We start from the raw sequence: 18,908 nt of genomic DNA on the forward strand, positions 1-18,908 counted from the left end.
TACTAGATTAACCCAATCCATCAGCTTCACCAGCACCTGACTCACGCCGAACCGGGCGGCCGCACCCTGAAAGTTCCGGAGCACCGCGGGGCTGTAACCCACCCCCACCCCCGTGCCGAGCTCCTGTAGGGGCCGCACTCAAGGGGTGCTCTCCACCCCACGCAGGGGTGGCCGGTGACACTCAAGTTACAGCACAGCCAGAAGCAGAGCTGGGAGAGGAGGGCCACAGGGACCCCGGGACAAAGGATGGAAGCCGTGGGCGTGCCCCGGGCCAGGATTTACGTTCCTCACCGACCACTAAGGCAGGTACAACCTGCAGACCAAGCCCAGGACACCGCGTAAGTGCACAGCAGCCGGCAGCCCTCACACACCTACCCCTCCGGCCAGCCCCAGGGAACCGGCTCTGCAGCACCCCCTCCCCGCCACCACCCGCTCCTCCCTCCCGGCCACTGGGCTTCCCTCACCCAGGCTGCCGCCCAGTACAAGGGTGCTGGACAAGGACAACTGACAAAACCTGTGTGCTAGGCCCCAGCACCCGCAACTCGGGACTTCCCGCAGCCGGGCTGGTAGGCAGGGAGGTCCGGCAATCAGCACAGGTGGGGCTAGTGGTCCAGGTTCCATGGGCAGACCTGCATGAGTGGCCATGATAACCAGCACCAAGGTCTTATACAGGCAGAAACCCAAACCTACAGATGCTAAGTCATCCTCTGGAAACAGAGCAGGGAGCACCCAGCCTGTGAACAAGACCGTGGACCCAGACCTGCTCCCCACCATCCAGAGCTCCCCACGGCCCGTGACCCCACTCTGCCCCGGCACCCAAACACCTCATGCAGCCGTGCCCACCACCCTTCCCGCGGGGCAGGCCGCGCCCACCTGCCCCACGAGCCTCCAAGCACGCTCTGCTTTCAGGCCAGACCGCACTCCTGCCCTTGGCCAGCACTTCCTGGCATCCGGATCTGGCCCCGGCCTGTCCTCAGCGCCAAGTCTGGCTGAAGTGTCCCCTGGTGAGCCTCCACAACACCCCCGGGCAGAGTGAGGAGCCCCAAGTCGCCACCTCGTCACCTCGGGCACCTTCTGTAACGGCTGTCTATCCACCTCCCATGCCAGGCAGTGGACCTGTCAGGGCAGGGAGGCCACCTCAGGCACTTTGAGGGACCTAAGGCCTACATGGGGCCCCATACAGACCAGGGATCAAGTTGTAGAAGGTGGACAAGTGGGTGGACAGACAGACGGATAGAGATCATGCCCAGACACACAGCCTTGGCACCAGGTCTGATCATACCCGGCATCCAGTGACTGCAAATCCAGCATCTTCTCGCAGGCTCCACGGGGACCCCCTGTGACCAGGCCACAGCTGTCCCCTGCCTGGAGCGTGGCACAGCCCCCACAGCCCGGGGCTGCACACCTGCCGCCCGCCGTTGTTGTCAGCGGCCTTCCTCCTGCTCCACACACGACTTGCTGGTCCCGTCCTGGCCGGGCCTCTCGGGACTCCTTCTCCATGACTATCTGCTAGAAGCCTGCATCGCCAGGAGCAGAGCTCATTCGGGAACCTGCCAAGGGACCCCTGCCCACTGGCTTGGCTGCACCACACATCGTGGTGCACCTTCTTCGGCAGATGTATGTGGGCTGCCAGGCTCGCTCGCTGAGGTCAGGGCCCTCGTCACCCATCGCCGTGTCCCCAGGGCTGAGAGCAGGGCCAGGCCCGGAACACGTACTCGGCAAACACGCCTGGACTGAGCGATCAAGCTCTTCCCCAGAGATATGGCTGCATCCTGCGACGCACAGAGAGGTCCCACCTCTCACGACCTCTGCCGAGACCTCTGCAGGGACAGCAAAGGTGGCCCTCACTGAGCAGGAGGAAAGTGGAAACCTGCAGAGATTTCACCCGAAACGATGCAAAAGGAGCAGGTGCCAGGAGGCTGCGCAGCAAACTCCGCTGCGTCCCGACCAGAGAGACCTGAGGCGATGGGTCTGGACATAGAGGGGCCCTCACCACTGCCCGCGGCCCCCACCAATGCCACCAGGGGCTGTGGAATGCGGAGCCGGTCTCACCAAGGGCCCAGCCCGCCCATGAGACCCCAGAGGAGCTGGGTGTGCCGTGGCTCTGCTGCGGGACCTGAGAAGGCAGTAAGCGAGGCCAGCGCCCCTTCCTCTGCCTTCCCCACCCCGTGGCACAGCGGGGCCACGGCCCACGGCCCCACCACCACAGCATGCCTCAGAGACGTGGACTCACAGTGGCAGCCCAGCGGCTGGACGCTGCCCGGAGCGATGCAGGCCCAGAGCCCATTCTCACCCGTGCAGGGCACAGGAGCCCCGGCGTGTCTGCAGGAAGCAGGTGCATCACGATGGGGCGCCCGTGAGGCAAGCAGGGCGTTAGGCAAGTCCCGAGGCTCTGTGCTCCCTGGAGTCCATGGGGACTGACGGGCCCTGCCCCGGAACAGTGGCCAGTCCGCGACACAGCGGGCCCTCGCACCACTCCCCCGAACACATGTGCACCAGGGGCCTGGGGCTGCCAGCCTCGCACAGCAGCACAGCATGTTCTGAGCGTCGCAGCGCGGCAGCCTGGCCGCGGGAGGTCACGACCTAAGCGGGCGGCGTGCGAAACCGGATGCAAGGATGAGCCCCGCGGTCCGTCCCTCTGACTCCCCGCCGGCCGTGAAGAGCGGGACTGAAGACGCTCTTGGGGTATGGAGAGTGAACGTGTCGTAATTAGAATTCAGGTGGCCTTTGGATAACGCGAGGAAGGAATTCGATGAATGCCTTAAGTCAGATGAAGTCATCCTGCAACACTCACCTGGCAGCAGCAGATCTGCCCTTTTCTTACAACAGAACAGCAGGCCGAAGGAAGCGTGAGGCCTCCAAGGGCTCCGTCGCACCATCCCCATTGACCAAGGCCATCCCGAGCATCAGGACACAGGTGGAAGGTGGCACTCATCAGAACGCACCCGAGGGCCAGACCCGCAGCAGCTCGCTCCCCTACCTCGCTCCCCACGGACCAAGCAGTGAGGCCAGCTCCCCGGCCAGAGCCCGACCGTGCCCCGGGGACCCGGCTCTTCCATTTCTCTTCGGAAAGCAGTACATGGCCTTCATTTCAGGACGGCCCCTGGCGGCACACTCACTTCCCAATCAGCCTCGGAGGACCCTGGGGAGGAAGGGGCCCCAACCTGTGGCAATGTCCCTGCCACCCAGCGAGCTTTGCCCACTGTGCCAACAGCAAGCTCCATGAGCGTGGCAGTGCCCAGGCCTGCCCACTGCGCGGCCGGCAACCAGCCCGTCATTCCCCTTCCAGCCTCATCCCCCTCCCCTTCACCGCCACACTCCTCGGAAGATGGGAGGGGGTCACCTCAACACAAGCTGAGGTCAGCCCACCCCACCCGAAGCACACCTGTCTACGGCCGTGAGCGGCCAGGGCACTGCTGCCCCAGTGCACACAGGCTTTTGGATGGAGCTGCCCGCTCCCCACCGTGACCTACTGACCCCGCCAGGCCTTCCCAGAGCTGCGCCCACGTTCGGCAGCCACTCACCACGTGGCCTTCTTCAATTTAAATTTATATAAATTAGAACGAAAACAGCAGGTCCTCCGTCACACTTTTTCAATGTCGAATGAACCACAAGACGCCCATGGGCTGCCCCACCGGGCTCACCCATCACCCTTGAACCTTCCACCGCGCGCACGGCTCCAGAATCCCTCCCCCTGGCTCCGTACACGGCAGGGCTCCCCTCCACCTCTCGCACCCCAGCTGGGCCCCCTGCACCGTCACACACTTGCACACACACCCTGAGTCACTCCCACGCCCCGGCCATGGTGAGCTGCTGCCGTGAACACTGAGGGGGGTGGGGGGGGGGCGCCTCTGGAGATCCTGATCGCATTTTCTTGGAATAAACAAGCCAGTAAAGTTGCAGGTTCAACAGTGTACACGAAACTCAGCTGCATTCCTCCACCCTAACAGCGAGCTCCAGGGAACCATCCCACGGACAAGTGCCTCGGAAAGAACAAAATACTTAGTAAGTCCGGCCACGGAGGTGACAGGCCTGCATGCTGGAAACTAACACTGAAGAACAGAGCCGAGGACGAGACAAACCAGCAGAAAGTCGTCCTGTGCTCGTGGACGGGATGAATTAATAGCGAGAAGGGCCCACACCACCCCAAGCCCCTCCAGACTCAACGCGATCCCCATCAAAATCCCAACGACATTGTTTGCAGAGGTAGAAAAGCAAACCTTAAATCTGTATGGAGCCACTACAGACGCCAAGTAGCTTAAAGCAATCCTGAGCGGATCGACCTTCTAACGGCATTTAGCACAAAGGAATTACAATCCAGAAACCTCGCCTCAGTCTCCGCCCTTGGGGAAACCTGCAGTTACCACCACCTCTGGGCCTCTCTCCTCCCCACAAGGTCACGGGGAGGCAGAGCTCACCCCAGACCACGTCTCAAGGGTCAGGGACTCCTCGTCAATAAGGCACAAGGCACAGCCTCCCCAGCATCTCGGGGAGCCAAGCAGCCAGGCTCAGACACGGTGGCAGGTCCTGGGACAGAAGCTTCCCAGGAGGGGCTTCCACAGGCCTCCAGACTAAAGCACAGCCACCGGATGTGGAGCAGGAAAGGCAGCCAACAACCTGCCTCTGTGCCCTCCCAGGCCCCTGGTGCTGCGGGGAGAAGCCCGATGAGCAGGGGACAGTGCTCACTCCTGATACGCTGTGCCCTCTGTCCAAACCTTCTCTCCCTAGATGTTCATTGGGCTCCGTCCACCCTTCACCTCGGTCCCAGCTCGACCTTGACCAAGCTGGGACCAACCATCCCCAAACCCACAGGGAGAATGGCAGCTTCTGGTGCCCTCAGCCCTCCACCATGGCTGCTGCGGCCCCGGCCTGCACATCACCGCCTCAGCTCCCCTGGCACCAGGAGGACGGCAGGTCCATCCCCCTCTGGGATCTAGGTTTCCCTCTCCGTGTGGCAGGACAATCTGGCACAGCACGTCCCTCACTCTCCCGCACACACAGCTCCCTGCTCCTCACTGTTTGCTCCACAGCAAATACCCAGCCTCACGCACCTTGCCCTTGCCAGGGGCTCACTTCTCCATGCTCCTGCGTCTGTCCCCCTGGGACGTAAGGGCACTCACGGGAGGGAACTTCTGCTCCGCCGGAGGCCGAGGGCCGGCACGCTGCTGTCCCCCCTCCACCGTCATCCCCCTGGGAGGAGCAGACAGAGGGACAGCTCCAGCCGCGCCGCTGTGCCGGGACCACAGTGAAGGCAGAGGAGAAACTGGGGGCCTGCCTCTGACAGGACCCTTGGCAGGGCTGCCCGCAGCCCCGAACCCGCCACCAGCATAGGACAGCAGGGTCCCTCCAGGGCCCAAAGGCTGCATGTACTGGGTCAGCTTTCTCAAAGCCAGCAGTGGGGGGAGGCTGAGCTCACAGCATCACTGTCCAGTCATGGCAGTGGGGTGCCCCCTTCCTGCCAACTACGTGTCTGCGCTCATTGACCTGAGAGCAAAACCTGTGTGCCTTCTCACGGACACAGACCAAGAGGCTGGTGGGGGGAGGGGAGGCAGTCAGAGAGAGACCGGAAGGAAAGGAGGCACGGCCTGGCTGACCAAGAGCCCCGACAGGTTCGGGACTGACGACCTCACCCCCACAGCCACAGGCCAAGGGAGAAGGGAGCGAGCGCAGGGGCTCTCTCGCTGGAGGTCGTCACTAGCCACGCGGTGGGGGAAGGACCAGAAGCAACCGTTTCCACAGTCTCGAGACGGGAAGCCGAGTCCTAGAGGCGGGCATCAGCTCCCACGGCCAAGGCCCCCTAGGAGCTGGACTGCCCACCCGACTATACAGCTTCAAACGAATGCAAAAGGTGCCTGGGAGCAGGAGCCGGCTCCCCGAAGCACGGGCCCCTGCTGGGCTGTTTGTGCCTGTCAAATGCCTGTTTTCACGCCTGTGGTGACACATCTCTTCCGTCTTCACGCCACTGCCTGCCTAGTCAGGAGCGGGGCCCGAGCAGCTGCTCTCCAAAGCCCTTTGTGGGCACACGCCCCCCGAGAACGTCACGGTGCCTCCGAGGGTTCCAGAGCGACTGGAAGCTGTGACGGCCCAGCTGGTAAACACCCCAGCCGAGGGGAGAGCGATCACCGAAGGCCATCCTGTGATTACCGCGGATTTTCATTGCCAAAAGATGTAATACAATTTCATGGTTACTTGGGCCTATAAAATAGAAATACCCCCAATTTTTAAGCTATGAAAAGGTTTATGGCCAGGGTACCATCAGTTCCAGAATGAGTCTGTGGTACAAATGAGTCGATTCACGACAAAATTTAATTTCAGGAAAATTAACGCAATAAAGATGCCACAACTGTGCTTAAAGTTTTAATACCCATTAGGAGTTGGCGGGAAGTGGTGCAGGACTGCGGGCAGGTCCGATCTCCAGCTCCTCATGACGCAGCGGGCTCCAGGCCTAATTAATTGGGGACGGGGACGGCATCCCAAGCACCTGTGTTTAATGAGGGGCCGGGGTCTTCAACAGCCTGACCCGTCACAAAGGGTGAGCGCTCCCATGTCCCGGGGCAGTAGTTTTGTTTCCTACGACACTACCGAGACCCAGTGAGCAGCACCAGGCTGACAGGCACCTTCAGCAACAGCCCAGGGCAGGCTTTGTGTCCCAGCAAATGTCAGTGGCCAGGAATTCTGTAACTGCCAGCCACGCAGAAGAGCAAAATCCAAGCGGCGGATAAGGACACGAGCAACGGAGTCACCCTGACTTCCACAGCGTTGTCAGAATGAGCAAGGCACAAAAGAGGAAAGCAAAGTCAAAGCTTCAGAAGCTCGCACCCACGCGGGACCCACGGGCCACCCCCAGGACCAAAACCTTGGGCTACTGCGCTGGCCGACTCCCACGACCACAGCTCCGAGCGCGGCGCCGGCAGGCATGGGGGGCAGGCTGCACGGCAGCTGGAGCTCCTCACCCACAGGAAGGAGGCAGGTCCAGACCAAGGGCTCCTTCGGTGCAGCGAAGGAAGGGCCCCTGGCCTCCCGCCACCGCATTCACGGGCACACACGTGCGAGGCTCCCACACGGGAGGCCAGCTCCGTGGCTGGGACCTACACCGCCGCCCGGCGCTCCTTTTCCCAGTCCAAAACCCACTAGGGCCCGGCGCTCACAGCAGCCAAAGCCCTGCCTCCGGGAGCGAAGAAACCAGGCTCTGCAGGCCTCCCCTCCCAGTCCCACGTCAGGCTCCCGCAATCTGCGAGGGATGATGAGAAGCGGGCGTGGGAGCCCCACGGCGCGGCCTCCGCGTCAGCAAACATCTTCAGCAAAATGAAAAGGTGCTAGAATAAGCAACGGGACACTCGAGGGAACAACGGTGGTTTGTTCCGGAAAACTCAATCTCCAGAAGAAATGAATTTCATCAAGAGCGGTGGAGAGGAGAAATTTCATATTGCACTGAACCTGTCAGTGACTTTTTAAAAAAATCTTTATTACGAGTAACTCAAAGCAGTGACAACGTGAGAGCCCCGAGTGTGAATGTTTCTGGCAGCCGCGGCACCAACGTCCGTGAGTTACAAGCACCCCCCACTGCACCCCGAGGGCCCCGACTGAACGGACGCAGCTCGTGAGCCCCAGGGACGGCGGCACCACGTGGCCACAATCAAATCCAGCTACAGACACGACGACGGGACGTGCTTCTTGCCGGTGTCATGTCTACTCGGTGACAGAACACCAGAAAAGGACACGACCCAGGCAGACCCTGTGCGGGCAGAGCCGGCACGGGGGGAGATGCCTCACCCGCTGTATGTGTCCCACAGGTGGGGGCGGGGGGACGGCGGGGGCTCCGGGGGGCCGCGGGGGCCACGGGGGCCGCTCACCTGGTAGGTGTCCCACAGGCGGACGGTGCAGCGCAGCGGCACTTCCCGCATCAGCAGGTTGTTCATCCAGCGGAAGGCGAACTGCAGGTACCTCACCTCATGCTGCTCCAGGTGCCGGTGCACAGGCTCTGCGTGACACAAACACAGGCCCCGAGGCCGTGAGCCAGAGCCCCACGCGGTCGCCCCCCATCTGCCCGCTCCAACCACCAGCCATGCAGGCAGTGTCCCCAGGGCACGGAGAGTTCAGCTGGACTCTTCTCTAGAAAGTGAGCGGCCGTGGTGGCCGTGACAGGAAGGGGCAAGGTAGGTCCGGGGCTGCGTGACCCGCTGGAGGTCTGGCCCCACCTCAGACCCAGTAATGGGGCGGCAGGACCACTGCTGCCTCACGAGTGAGAAACGGGCCTGCTCTGGGGCACGCGGGGAGCGCTCTCTCCCGCCCAGGCCAAGTCCACCAGCCCCGGCTGCTGTCCCAGGAGGGGCTCGGACATGCAGGGAGAGCTCCTTGGCTCGCAAAATGACCTCAATTCCCCAGCTGCTCCCAGACCCAGCCAGTGAGAAATCAAGCGGGACAGGGCCCTGCGGTGCCTCCGGATCCCAGGTTTGGGGCTAGCCTCGGGATAGCAGGCCTCTCGGGAGAATCAAGCCTTATGAACCATCATTTCGCTGACGCGCGATCTCCCAGCGGCCACGAACGTCTCCTCCCCATCCCGCTACAACAGGCGTAACTCCGCAGCGGAGGGCCCTGTGCTCCCTGCCCGGACCTCTCTGTCGAGTGCTTGGCAACCTGGGGGGCGGGCTCAGGAGCTCCATGAAGCTCCACAGTCTATAAATCCTGGAAGCAAAGATTCTGGGGCTCAGGTAACCCCACACCCACCCCGCCCCATGAGGATCCACTCCGCACTGTTTCGTAAGACAAGCAAGTACTGCCAAAGGGTCCTGACTTGGAGCCAGAACCTTCCTGTGCTGATGGAGCTTCATCAGGGCCCACCAAGCACTGGGCAAAGCACCCCTTCTGCACACATCTCTTCTGTGAGTTCCCGAGTTCCGTGCAAGCTCCTTCGCTCTTGGGCTTACCTTTCCCTGCAAACAGCCCTGAGAAGTGACCCTGAAAAAGTTTATAGGTTTTCCAGGTCTCCCAAATAAAAAAGTTCTAGAACTAATGAACAAAGGTTAGCGTTCTGCTGCTTACTGGTTTGTTTTGACTCGTGTTCCTGGTAACTCGCAGTACTGCTGAAACAGGCTTTCCTCACCACTGAGCACGGAGGAGGGGGCTGCGAGGGGCGGGAGGACCCCGTCCTGAGAACCTCAGCACCTTCCAGTCACGATGGTTGAAGCGGGAGTGCCTTGCGAGGTGCTCCGGCCACAGGAGAGGAAGGCGGGCCACAGAAAAGCTCTGGACGGCTCTGGGTCCCACGACTGGAGCCAGTTTCTTCACTGGCTCCGCTACAACACCCCCCCCCCCAAACCACCGCTGTCCCCGGCCGAGCAGAGCACACACGCCTGGGCACCCTCCACGCGGCAGGTGGGGCAGAACACGTGTGGGCGGGGTGTGGGGGAGCAGCCGGGTCACGGGGGTCCGGCAGACCCGACAACACACTGTGAGGTCAGTCACGACGAGGCAGGGACTAATGACACGGGGCGGAGGAGAACCACACGGGCTCATCTCTGAGTCCTCGCAGCCGGGCGGGAGCAAGGTGCCAGAGAGGAGGCTGGTGGGACCAGAAAGTGGGAAGACCCGGAGGCCACCAGGTGTGCCACCTGCTGCCTTTTCAGGGACAAATGTAGGGACCAGGGGCTCTGGACCCAGCACAGGGCAGGCTGGGCCCAGGGTGCTGAGCCCAGGAAGCAGGCAGAGACAGAAGGCCCGGCAGCGGGGCTCCTATGGCTAGTGTCTGTTCCTCCCCCCTACAGGCAGGGGCCCCTCTCCCTGGAGGGGTGATTCGCACACCAGGGGAGGGAGGTCTGTTCTGTTTTTGCTTGACTGAGAGGTTCTGGCCAAGCCCAAGCAAGCGTGAGTCAGACGGCTAAGTTCCTGCATTACCAATCCTGTCTGTCCTCCCGTGAAAGCCCGAGGAGGAGAGCATCTCTGCGCAGGAGGGGCCAGAACGGAGCGTGACCGGGGAGCCACCTGCTACGAGGCCGCAGTCGGCCGGAGGAAAATGGGACCACACCGAGCAGTAGGAACAGATCGCCACCAGAAATCTGAACGCTAGTCTTACGCTAAAACCAAATAAATACGCATTATGAAGTCAACGATCATCACTAATTTTTAGGATAAAACCTAGGCTTTCAATGAGACCTCTTCTTTGCACGAGGGCCCCTGAGCTCAGTCTTCGGTGCCCCCGGCCCACAGACCAGGGCCTGCCCCCTCCTCCTCGGGCGCTGGGTGAACACAGGTGTGAGGCCCTAGGGGAACTCAGGCCTGAGTGACCACCAGGACCTGGGGAAGGACAAAGCCAGCCCAGGGCCAGGCTGGCCTGATAACAAGGTGCCGCAGGGGCGGACCTCAGTGGTCCCCACACTGGGCTGGACAGTGCCCTCATCTCGGGGGCTTAGAACACAGGTTCTCAGGCTCATCTCGACGTTATCAAAATTTTCAGGTGGGTCTGAGAACCCATGTCAGCTCTCCGGAAGCTTCTGATGTGCTGGGAACCCCTCCAGGGGCCCAAAGGGACCGAGGACAGGAGGACTCCAGCCCCTCACACAGGGTCCCCATTCCAGAAGTTCCACGCGCGGGGCAGAGGGTAACCACAGGTGGAACCACACTGTGGTCTCTAATCACCTTATGTTGATTCTAACCAACATTCTTCTAATGTTCTTCTAATCAACTTATGTTTCATTAAATACAATTATTTTTCAATAAACTTAATTTTACCACAAAAGAGAAGTTTCTACTTGACTCTACTGGCAGTTAAAGCAGCCAGGGGCCCGTCCTGGGCGCGGCATTCGGCGGGCCGCCCCCTGCAGCCGTCCCCAGCAGAACTGAGACACACAGCTTTTCACAGACAGGAGACCCCTGTGTCACTGACCTGTCAGCTCAGGAGCAGTTAATGCCTCCAAGGGGTCCTCTCCAGATGTCGTGGAGGTCCCCTGAATGGTGCACACTTAGAGAACACTGGAATGCCTCAGAACGCACCTCGTCCTCAGCCCTCCGTCCCCCAACACGCTCCACGGGTGTCTCCCTCAGGTGGCACCGGGTACCAGAACCCCCGGCATCACTCACGCTCCAGCCTCCCCCAGGCCTCCCCCTCGACCTAGTCCCATGCCCAACACCTGGGCAGATCCTCCACGTGCCGTCAGCCTGCCCCTCGTCCTGCTGCTACAAACGCCTCCAGTCCAGCCTTTCTCACAGCATCCAGGGCCTCGCCTCTTTGGGGCCATGCCCGCCCGGGGCCAGCACCGTGGGCACGTCGCCCCTGAGCCTCCTGCCCGGACACCAGGTCCTCGCAAGCGTCTGTCAGACGGTGAGTGAGGGAAGAGCGCGTGAACGCATGGAGAAAATGTGTGACCGGCACCGGCGGCGAGTAAAGCCCCCCGAGCCCAGGCTCCCTTCTCCGCCTCCGTTCCCCACAGTGCAGTACGGAGGGGCGCTCCCAGCAACGAGAAGGGACACTGTATTCTCTATGACGAATGATTTCTAGGCTGTTATTCGCAGCTGCATAACTAAACCTCTGGAGAGTTCCGAGGGCCCCTGAGTGGACCCTCCGTCCAGGGATGACCTTTGCCTGCTGCCCAAGAGCAGAAGCCCCACCAGCAGACGCCCAGCCCCTGCCCCGGTCCAGGACACTGATACGAGCGCCCTGGTTAGCGTGAAGTTCAAATATAAGGACACCTGCAAACAGGCAGTTCAGAACGTTTCTGGTTTTACTGGAGAAGCCTCCTTCACAGGGGAGCAGAGTAACTTCCCTGCGCACAGGTGGCAGCTTGGAGAAGAATAGGCTGGAGCAGGCAGACAGAGCCACTGCCTGCAAACAGCCCGGGGAGGACGGAGGCCAGCACAGGGCGGGCTCCCGGGCCAGGTGGCTGGCCCCGGCTGGAGGCTCCCGGTCCCACCGGTCACCCCCGCCTGCCGCTCCACAGAGACGGGTCGGCCGTGCCAGCGCCTTGTCCAAGGGTGCCGGACTGACCCCAGGGCTGCAGTGGGTCCGCAGCCTGGAGCCTCCCACGGCACTGTGGCCAGCCCACCCATCCCAGTGCAGTCACCCGTGGACCAGGCACAGTCCCAACCCAGCAATGACAGCCGTGGGAGGGCCACATCTCCACAGTCGGGAAGGAAATGCTGACTCCGAGTTTCCTGGTGCGGATTCAAGTCACGTCTCCACGGGACCAGGGCTTCCCATCCTCCGCCCCGGCCCGGTAACATGGTGGATTGTTAGCTGAGGGACCGTCACGCTGAGGGCACCGAGGAGGGGGCGTCACCCAGGCTCACCCTGGGGTATCTCCAGCGGGTCTTCCCCTGGACCCTGGTCTCCTGCAGGACAGGGGACGCTGTCTGGGCCCACAGGCAGACGAGGAGCCCAGCCAAGGGTGCCGTCTGCGCTCGGCCCGTCGCTTAGGGAGAACGACGGCCAGGCCAGACTCTTGGGACGTGAGCAGGACGAAAGCCGGGACAGCGCGGCCACCTGCATGAAGTAAGGACAGAACAGCTGTGGCCTCCTCAGCCAGGCCCATGCTCTGCTGTGGCGCTACCAGGCGGCGCAGGACAATATCACCGGCTGATGAACGGGAATCAGCTCTAAAACCGCACTGGGACACAGGAGTCACATTTCTAATGTAAACTCATAAGCAAACAGGTCTGGAAAATTAAACACCCGTTTCTGGAACATCTATCACTGCAGTAACCTAATGAACCGTAAAAACTAAGTCTTTCCCTTCCACAGTGAGTCCCACCTGAGGCCCCAGCAGCAGCAGGGGCACGGGGACAGGTGAGTTCTCAGCCCCTCCCCACGAGATGCAGACAGAGGCAGTTCCCGTCTCAGACACGGCCGGAAGGAGCCCACTCCAGCCACAGCGTGATGACCAACACCCTCCTCAAGGGGCCAGACCTACAGGACCCTGGCCCGGGGGCATGCGCACCCGCTGCCCGTGCAGTGAGGCAGGCTGGGTAAAGTGTTCACGGATGCAGGCCAGGCCGTGGTGGCCTGGACACGGGACTCAGGGTTGCCCCCCTCCGTGTTCTCAAGGGACCCCACACTGCCACTGTGTCTCTGGATATCAGCCCTGGTGACACAGCGACGGTCCTCTGCAGAGCAAGGCCTGGCCCACGTGGGGAGGCACGGGCTGCGGCAATCACCGAAAACCCGACGCGCCACTGACACCACGAGGACACAGGCGATGTCCTTGCAGAGCAAAGGCTCCTCGTCCATCAGCTCTTCCAGGGAAAATGTATCAGTGCCCCGGGCCCCACCCCCCGGCCCACATACCTGGGCTGCCTGCAAGATGATGCCACAGGGCAGACGAGGCCTGCGGCCTGCCCGCCAACAGCCGAGCAGCTGGGCGGACAGACAGAAAATTCAGCCTGAGTCTCACCGTTGTCTGTTTCACCGGAGAGGTGACCCTGCGTGCCCCACGTGCCGGCCTTCCGTGCCCAGTGGGGGCCTCGCGGCTTCTGAGAGGCGCTGAGAAGGCCAAGGCCACCCCCTCGCTGTCCCTGTGGCGGGGTGCTGAGCCCCAGGCGTAGCAGAGATGAGGTGCCCCACGGCCAGGCTGCGCCGGCACGCTCAGGCCACAAGAGCACCATCGCACATGCTGACGTGGCTCCTCTGAAGAAGAGCGACAAGGTGGCCCCACCGGCCCCCAGGCCCCTGCTCAGGGGCAAGACTCCAGGCGCGGCTGCCTCCTGTTTGGAATGTGTGGAAAACTCAACACATTACTTTCAATTTATAGACGTCAGGGCTGCAAACGTATATGCTAAAAAGCTTCATTTTTCCTCTTTTGTAAGTAATTGTGAGCAGATGCTCTTCCACTGATAAAGGTAATTTGGTTAGCAGTAATTCCGAAGTTGAAATTTTCCATCTCACTGGAAACAAGAAGGTACGTATGATGAACGAGCAGGCAGATGTAATTATTGTCATTCTTCGGGTTGAAAGATTTTTTTCCCAAAACCCTCCACGGCAGGCTAGGGCACTGCCACTGTCCCAGAGTCCCCAGGAAGGTGCCTCTCACGTCAACACGCAGGAAGACCACAATATTTGCTGGATGCTTTTCTCAGCACTTTATACAGCAGATCTACAGACTGAAAATTCCACTGAAACATCTTGTCTTCTTGATTAAAAATAAAAATACATTATGCAAACACACTGTGTCCCAGGATTTATGCTAAAGAGAAAAAAAACACAGATCCCGTTGACTTGGCATAAAAAACACATACTGTTTATGCAGGGCAGGCGCCACAGAGATTTATTTGCCCAAAGAGAGAGCGTAATTGCTCACACTTAGCTACCTAACAAAGAAGACCGCTCAGAAGCCCTCCACAAAGCCAAGCACGGGCATGAATACCTCTCACTTCTGCCCGGCAAGGCCTGAATAGGCTGTGATTCGGGAGGAAGGTTTCAATTCTCTGTCAGTTAAAGAGATAAAAAAGGAACAGAACGAGCCTCCTGACAGAACAGAACGAGCCTCCTGACAGTGAACACGGGCCTCTCTGCAGCCGAGAAGCCTCCTGTCTGGGCTCGCCCACCCTCCCTGTCTACAGGACCACAGCTGGAAAAGCGTCAGGCCCACGTGGAGGCAGGGCCCAGCTGCATCCATGAGCCAGGGGACCCGGGCCTCACTGTACCGGGGGCACAGGAGAAGGCCACCTGCATGAAGGGGAGGTCTAGGGCTCCCCACTACAGACACCTGCAGAGTTGCCCCGAAGGGACAAGGGGTCTGAGCCGGAAAAGGACGGGATGAGCAGACAGGGGAAGTGAAGCAGAGCAGAAACGGGACCTCCAATTCCACTCTCAAGGCACGGGCCATTCCCCCGCAAACGCCGGCGGGCAAACAGTCTTGCCGGCCACACGGCAGGGGTAGCGAGGAGGCCTTGGCCTGAGCCCGGGCTGCTGGACTGCCTTCTCCCTCAGGCAGTGGGCGAGCCTACCAAGAGTGGGCCAGACACGAAGGAAGAGTGCTGAGACCTCAGGTGGAGAGGAAAGCCTGGGTTCAAATCCCAGGTCAGCTCCTGGAACGTTCTCGTGGGCTCTCAGTGTCCTGTGGTCCTCCTCCCCTGAAAAGCCTGCTCCCTTACCGCACGGTCGCAGGAAGTCCCTGGCATGGCAGCAGCTACCACCAAGAAAGGGGAGCCACTGCCCCGTGTGTGGCCAGAGGGCGTGGGTGGGATGCCAGGAAGGGCCTACCTGGGCCGGTCCTATAGCGCAGGTGCACAAGGGGAACTTGGTGAGGAAAATCTGACCGCACGGCGGGCCTGCCCTCGACGGCAGCTGACTGGTATTGCTATGCACAACGTGCTTCCGCAGGAAACCGTTTCCCTCATTCATATACGCTGCTGCATTTCAATAAGCATCTTCAAAAAAACATTTTTTACCTTAGAAATTGTAATGGAAATCAATAGGAAGTAAGATTTATTTAGACAATTTAACACCATCTTAGGAATGTGCTGACGGCATAAGGAGGGAAAACCCAACCCCCTGCCCCCAGGCTGCGCCAAGAACCCAGGATCCTGGCGGGTCCCACAGGGGGACCATTCCACACCGTCATCCTCCGTGAGCAAGGAGGGGCTCACCGCAGCTCAGTGAGAAGCAGCCACCCTGGACCATGTGCCTGGTCAGAGAGACCTCCTTGTTCCATCACGAAGAATGGGGCTGGCCTTTGCCCCTTCCTCGAGGGAGGCTCTCAGTCCTGGGACTTCCCTCACGGCGGCCTGTCCCTCTTATGCTAACGAGGGAGCCCTGGTGAGTGCACCCTCAGCATGGTCGGATGGGGACCGGCTGGGACCCTCGGCTGCCAGCTGTCGGGGGGAGAGAAGCTGGAGACTGAGTGCAACACGGGGCCCGTGATCCATGGTGCCCGTGTGAGGAGGCCCGATGCACCGGACACCAGACCCAGGAGAGCTTCCCGGCTGCTGGTGAGCACACGGATGCAGCGTGGCGCAGGGTGGGCTACATGCCCTGACTCCATGGGGACAGGGGACCACCGACAGGCCCAGACCCCTCCCACAACCCAAGCCCATGTCTCCCTTATTTTAGCTGGGCCTCCAGATCTGTACCCTTCACAGTAAAACCATCCTAAGTACAGTGCCGTACTGAGCCCTGTGAGCCATTCCAGCGGATCGTCGAACCTAAGGGAGCCACGGGAGCCGCTGAATTTATGGTATCTCGGACAGCAGTGCAGGCGGGCCTGGGGACCGTGCAGCTGGCGCCTGAAGGGGGGCAGTCTTCTGGCCTTGACCTGGGGGTCTGACACTGCTCTGAGGGGTTGGCAGCAGAACTGCACACCCACTGAGGGTACAAATAGAACACTCCTGCCACCATCTAAGGGCCTGAGGCTGTGATCTGGAAAGACGTTGAGGGCAGAGGTCACACTGCAAATACATTCTCCCAAGATAACTGCTCCGAGGCTGGTTGGAACATCAAGGTCATGCCATGCAACTGCTGTCTTTTTCCACACTGCCCTCAAGGGTGGGGGTGACAGTGGGTCACACCTACAAGCTGCTCACCAGTCCCCCCAGCCCCCTGGCAGGAGAGCCGAACAGGGTCAGTGCATGGCAGCAGGCAGTGGCAGGGAGCGGCAGGGCACGGTCAAGTGCAATCACTCTCAGGCCTCAGGTCACAGAGGCCACCATGTACTCAGGACCCAGGCGCTGGGAGCAAAATTAAGGGTCCGGCAGGACGTGAGAAAACAGCATCTATCTGACACCACGGTACACTATCTTCCCGTCTTTAGAGAGGTATCACTGCATATTTTTTTGACAGTAACATTATCTAAAATACAAGTTCTTCCAGAGCGGCGAGGTGTTAAATCACTCTCACTTCGCAGATGTGCTCACGAGCTTCTCAACCAATGCCTGTTTTCATATCAGAAAGCAACAACCAACCTGATTTATTAGAAAGGAGCGCAGATGATGGGCGACTTCCCAGGTACCGCAAGCACAGAGGTGCCGATAGCAGGACGGCCCACCGCACACGTGCGCAGCAGCGGTGGCCGTCCAGGCCCTGGGGGCGGCAGCTGGACGCCATCCCAGATGGACAGGAGCGGGAGGGGCCTGGCCCTTGGGTCTCCCACCCAACACCCACACGGGCTTAGATGGGGACACACCAAGGGCACAGATAAAAAGGCCCTGCCGTGGGTGCCAAGATCTGATGGGCTAGAGGGGCAGCCAGGCCTGGTCTGCGCCAAGGCAGCAGTCAGCATCCCCCCCACCCTCGGGAAGGAGGGGGTGTCTGGGCTCAGCGAGCCACTGACGAGGGTGCACAGGGAACGGACCTGTGATGGTGGCGAGGAGAGCCAGGCAGGAGCGAGGGCCCTGCGGGGAAAGGCGGGGGGCTCTATGGCATTACCTGTCCTCCATGCATAAGTTTTCTGATTCCGTAGAACAAATAACCACCATCAGTTTGTTATCCCACAGCCCCCACGGCTCTGAGTCCAAGCAGGCTGGCTGGGTCCTCCGCTCAGGGCTCTGCAGCTGCCATGAGGGCTGTGCTCTCATCCAGCAGCTCAACCGGGGAAGCACCCACCTCCAGGGTAATGCCGGGTGTTGGCAGGAGTCAGTCCCCTGCAGGTGTATGACCGAGGCCCCAGCCCTCTGCTGGCTGCCAGCTGGAGGCCACCCACACATCCCTGCCACGTGAGCTTCTCCAGGCTGGCTGCTTGCTTGAGAGCAGAGGCAGAATCTAGCTAGTCTGCTAAAATGGGCTCGTAGATAATGTAGCATAATCACGGGGCAGACAGCCCACCACCCCTCACTCCATCAGGCCATAGGATTTGCCCAAACCCAGGAGCAGGGGGCGTGCGAGTGTGGACACCAGCTAACAGGGCTCCCTGGGAGTCCACGTTCCCTTGCTGCACTTGCCTTGGCAGTAGCAAACCCGTCTGAGCTGCGACACACCAGCCCCTATATTCCCCTTCCCAGTAGGACAGGGAGGAGGAGGGCGAGGCTGCCCACAAGTCCCACTCAGTCACCTAGCGGTGGCTGTGAGTCAGGGCCGCAAAGCAAGGCTCTGCCTGACGAGCACTTCCAAACCGATAGGCAAGGCCCTTTTCCAAATGGGGCAGAAAGTGGAGAAGAAACAAGCTCTGAGCTCAACAAGCACAAGGCTCAGGTAAACAGTTTGCAAATCATCTCGTCAGCAATAAGAAAGCCCTGATGTGACCCAAATCCGCAATGAGGCAGAAGATGAGGCACTTCTCCAGGAGGGCTCCCTCCACTGTGGGCTCTGAACACGGAGAACGCTGCCACCAATGTGCCCGTCTGAGTTCTGACCCGACCCGCGACTCCCACCCCCAGGGCTGGCATATGGGTCCGTGCGAGCCCACACTCACACCAGAGCTCAAGCTCTCTGCTTGAGAAGCGCCCACCTGAAGCCCTTCTGACCTCCCCCGAAGCTGACCACCCCTTCCTTGGCACCCCACTGGGCTGCCTGTGGACTTCTGTGAGAAGACACGTGGCACTTTAGTGGCCTAGATGGTTGGCGTGGCCATCTCACCATTAAACTCTGAGATTGTACTGACCAGGCTCCTTCCAATTCCTTTCCACACCCCGGACCCAAAGGGCAAGGCAGTCCGAGTCTTCCATGAAGGCAGAAGGGATGAGGGACATCTCAGGGGCTCAGCAGGTTACGCTTCTGCCTTCAGCTCAGGCCATGGTCCCAGCAAACCAAGAGTGAACCGGGATGAAGTCTCACACCGGGCTCCTTGCTCAGCAGGGAGCCTGCGTCTCCCTCTGCCCTTCACCCTGCTTCTGTGCATCCTCTCTCTGTCACATAATTTTAAAAAGTCTTTCTTTACAAAAGTGAGAGGGATGAATGGATGAAAAAATAGACAGACACACTGATTAACGGACACTTTGATGGGTGGACAGTCAAATGATGGAAGGAAGGACGGACGGACGGATAGACA

The 18,908-nt window shown here is 60.4% G+C and overlaps 1 protein-coding gene across 1 annotated transcript in view; it reads right to left on the reverse strand.

Annotated features, from left to right (window-relative positions):
• Nucleotides 1–1,844: 1,844 nt before the first annotated feature.
• Nucleotides 1,845–18,908, reverse strand: part of LOC132020224 (TBC1 domain family member 22A-like) — a 221,423-nt gene continuing 204,359 nt past the window's right edge. Inside the window, exons 11-16 of the mRNA XM_059404436.1 lie at nucleotides 7,774–7,981; nucleotides 5,121–5,190; nucleotides 3,120–3,317; nucleotides 2,423–2,583; nucleotides 2,166–2,322; nucleotides 1,845–2,027 (exon numbers count right to left, since the gene is read on the reverse strand). Coding sequence (XP_059260419.1) covers nucleotides 1,845–2,027; nucleotides 2,166–2,322; nucleotides 2,423–2,583; nucleotides 3,120–3,317; nucleotides 5,121–5,190; nucleotides 7,774–7,981 — 977 coding nt within the window. The remainder of the gene's footprint in view (nucleotides 2,028–2,165; nucleotides 2,323–2,422; nucleotides 2,584–3,119; nucleotides 3,318–5,120; nucleotides 5,191–7,773; nucleotides 7,982–18,908) is intronic.

The sequence above is a fragment of the Mustela nigripes genome, chromosome 6 (assembly GCF_022355385.1).
Source record: "Mustela nigripes isolate SB6536 chromosome 6, MUSNIG.SB6536, whole genome shotgun sequence".
Taxonomy (NCBI): Eukaryota; Metazoa; Chordata; class Mammalia; order Carnivora; family Mustelidae; genus Mustela; species Mustela nigripes.